A 3535-nucleotide genomic window follows, 5' to 3' on the forward strand; every position below is an offset into this window, starting at 1 on the left:
GGTAGACTTTCTTTGTTGGCATTGTGACAATGAGTTATGCTCACTGGGATGCCGAGGAACAATTTTAAAAACAAATATATAAGTCTTGGTGCTCGGTGTCACAATGAGCATAAGTCGATATATTTGCATCGAAAGTATCTAAATTCATATATTGGTAGCACTTAAATACTCAAGTTTATTTTTTGGCATCAAAAGTACTTTCTGTCATGTTTTAGTGTGCCAAATAGTACCCATTGTTAAGTCTTCTTATGTGGCATCAAATTTATGCAAAAACTATCAATTTTGACTTCCAAATTCAAATTTTGATATAATCATCAATTTTGCATTTATTTGCATCGATTTTGACTACTAAAATCATGTTTTGATGGAAACATTGATTTCCATCGAAATTTACTTCCAAAATCAAGCTTCGATAGAAACATTGATTTGCATCGAAATTTACTTCCAAAATCAAGCTTTGATTGAAACATCGATTTGCATTGATTTGGAGCTCTAAAATTAAGTTTTGATTGAACTATCGATTTTCATTGATTTTGAGTTCTAAAAAAAATGCGAATAAAACTAAAAAGATATTACACATAAGTGTTCAAAACAAATAAACTAATGTCTTAAGTAAAAAAAAATTGTGGGTTTAAGTTTTGAATTGGATCTTGAATCATTAAAATATGTACCTAAAAAAAAGAGTAAAGAATAATATGGTGGATGGGTGCTTCGATGAAGAGAGGTGACAGCGTTAATGGTGGTGGCAGCATTGAGGTGGTGCTCTGCCACCATGGAGAGGTGGCACTTTGCCACCATGGGTAGAGAGAGAATATAAACTAATAAAAGAGAGAGGATAAGAAGTATAGGATGGGCATTTTGGTGTAAATTGAATTTTGGAGCTTATTTTTCTAAAAATTAGTAAAGTTGGCATGTTTTTTAATTATGAGATATTTGGAAGCATTTCTTCAAATTTCCCAATCATGTTTATATTGTTTTTTTTTTTTTTTTTGTATGGTATATACTTTTATGAATGTATTTTATGTTATAATACATCATATTTTTCTAGTAAATTTAAAAAAAAAATTATGTTCATAATTTATGACTTTATTAAGAGCCCATGATGTATCAAATTGGGCTAAATTCGGATTCTAGCATTTTTGTCAAAGGCCTAATATAAGGGGCAAATGTTTTTTTGTGGACTAGGTATCTAACATTTACCTTATTGTAACACAAGCATGATAGTTTATCATAGTACAAACCCGCTAGTGCACCACCACTATAGTGCTGATGTAAATCGCTCAAACTATATATGGTGAGACCACAGTTCAAACTTCAAACTAGGTCAAACATGAGGCTAAAAGGAGTCCAGTATATTCTTATTCATCCCACTACTGTGCTTAAAGGTCACATCAACCATAATCCTACAAGTCGACCATTCCAACCTCCTACTACTACTACTAATACTACTACTACAGACATTGCATTTGTTCCTTTTGGGCCTTTATCCCAACCAACGACTATCCACTTGCAAAGGCCCGTATTCACCTATGCAGCCACACAACTCATTCCAATATCAAAAGTGGACTCTTGATATTTAATATCAATGAATGGAGTACTATTCATTCAAAACTTGAATATGTCTATCTAGTTCAAACTTCTTTATTTGTACGATTCAATCTAATTTGAAGATTATTGCAGTGAAGAGTCATTACCAACTACCAATTGTTCTTGTTGTTTTGAAATTATATTACTGATTTTATCCTTTACAAAAAAGAAAATTGTAAAGAAAAAGTTTGCTTTCATTCAATTTGGCATTTACACTTTCCATTTTAAAGCTGTTAAAATTGTTGTAAAAATGAAGATTAGAATCTTGTCTCATTCACACACATTCACACAACCAACTACTTGAGTGCAATCTCATGAACTATTACTTTATAACTTTTTTTTTTTTGAAAAAGTGTGGACTTTATTAGCAACAATCTTGTAACATTACATCCAACACATTAGGGGAGATATTCTCCTTAACCAATACCCGTTCAGCCACAAAGGAAGAAGCCTTTGCCAAAGCATGGGCTGCCCCATTAGCAGAACGTTTTACAAAAACAATTGAAACAGAATTCAGGTCCTTCCACAGGACTTTACAATCATCTATAACACATCCAAAATATGAGTCCATGGAAATGTTGCTCCGCAATGCTTGAACTACCAGAATGCTGTCGGTTTCAATGACAGCATCCACCCAACGCCTTCTCTTTATCCAACTCAAAGCCTCGTGAACCCCCAACACCTCACCCAACTCCGGAGAAACGGTTCCAGCTCGACACACAGAAAAAGCCTCTATAAAGGTACCATTGTGGTCCCTAGCAATACCAGCGAAACTATGCTTAGAAGCCTCATTGAAACTTGCTGCATCAACATTGATTTTTAGGGATCCCAAAGGTGGTTTGCTCCACAATTCTCGACCATCTTCAGGCGATAAGAAATAGGGCAGGGGAGCAATTTCACGATCTTGTGCCTAAAATTGTACAGTTTGTAAAAAAATAAATGGTGTATGAATATGCAGGGTGAATCTAAATGTTTATTAAAAGCAAGCCTCTACCTTTTGGGCAATCAATGGCATCCCAATCCATTCTCTTGTATCAGGCCCAAGAACTTTGATGGTTCTTCTTGTTTGATATTTCAAGGGATAGTTACAATAGTAATAATTTTGAAGAATTTTTATTAAGACACATGTTTCTTTTTTAAAATTACAACACTTCGATATAGTGAGTGTCATATAATATTTCGTGAAACATGTCATATAAAATAACTATTACTTAATCAACAATACAATCAAGCACAAAAAGTAATGAAAATTGTTTTGACTTTGTAAATCCTAAAATTGGAAGTTTTTTATAGAAATATCTTTTTATTTAAAAGATAATTTTACTTTTCCATTATTGTGATTTTCAGAATATTAATGGCTGTAATTAGTTTGTGAGGTTTTCATATTATTCCTTATTTAGCTTGATTTTATCACAATATGATTATAAAGGGAAGTTGTATCTTAGTTATATAAAGCAAATATTTTGAACTTGTTTAAAATCATTTCTAGAATATTTGTCTTTTATTTTTTGTGCAGCTCAAGGTAATAAACTTCAGGAAACTAAATCTTTGAAATAATTAATTGATATTTCTATCTTGAGATATTTGATCTGACACAGGTATTAGCTGTCCCCACCAAATTCGTATATGTTGGATCCGAATCTTCTAAAAAAGGCAATTCTTCATCAATCAAGAATATCTTCAATTATTCTTGCTTTCATTAGGAGATTCTTTCTCAACTTTTCTGAGCACGAAATGGACTCTATAAATAAGCTTCTAAGGCATTGAGAAAAAGTGAACTCGTTGGTGCATAGTTTGTGAGTGAATTGTAATATTTGTGAAAGTTCCTTATTCGTATTCAAGAACATAGTATTCACGTGATCTTGTAGTAAAATGTGTATTTAGTTTTTGTGGTGAGATTATATCACTTTCATGAGTGAATACATGTTGTAATTTGAACACAATTCTT

At 32.4% G+C, this 3535-nt stretch overlaps 1 protein-coding gene across 1 annotated transcript; it reads right to left on the reverse strand.

Moving 5' to 3' along the window:
• Positions 1–1951: 1951 nt before the first annotated feature.
• Positions 1952–2602, reverse strand: LOC133795796 (uncharacterized). The gene is made up of 2 exons (XM_062233257.1): positions 2582–2602; positions 1952–2497 (listed from the first exon to the last, which is right to left on the reverse strand). Exons 1-2 carry the CDS (start codon positions 2600–2602, stop codon positions 1952–1954), a joined length of 567 nt encoding a protein of 188 aa, XP_062089241.1.
• Positions 2603–3535: the final 933 nt, after the last annotated feature.

This window comes from Humulus lupulus, chromosome 8, assembly GCF_963169125.1.
Source record: "Humulus lupulus chromosome 8, drHumLupu1.1, whole genome shotgun sequence".
NCBI classification, from domain to species: domain Eukaryota; kingdom Viridiplantae; phylum Streptophyta; class Magnoliopsida; order Rosales; family Cannabaceae; genus Humulus; species Humulus lupulus.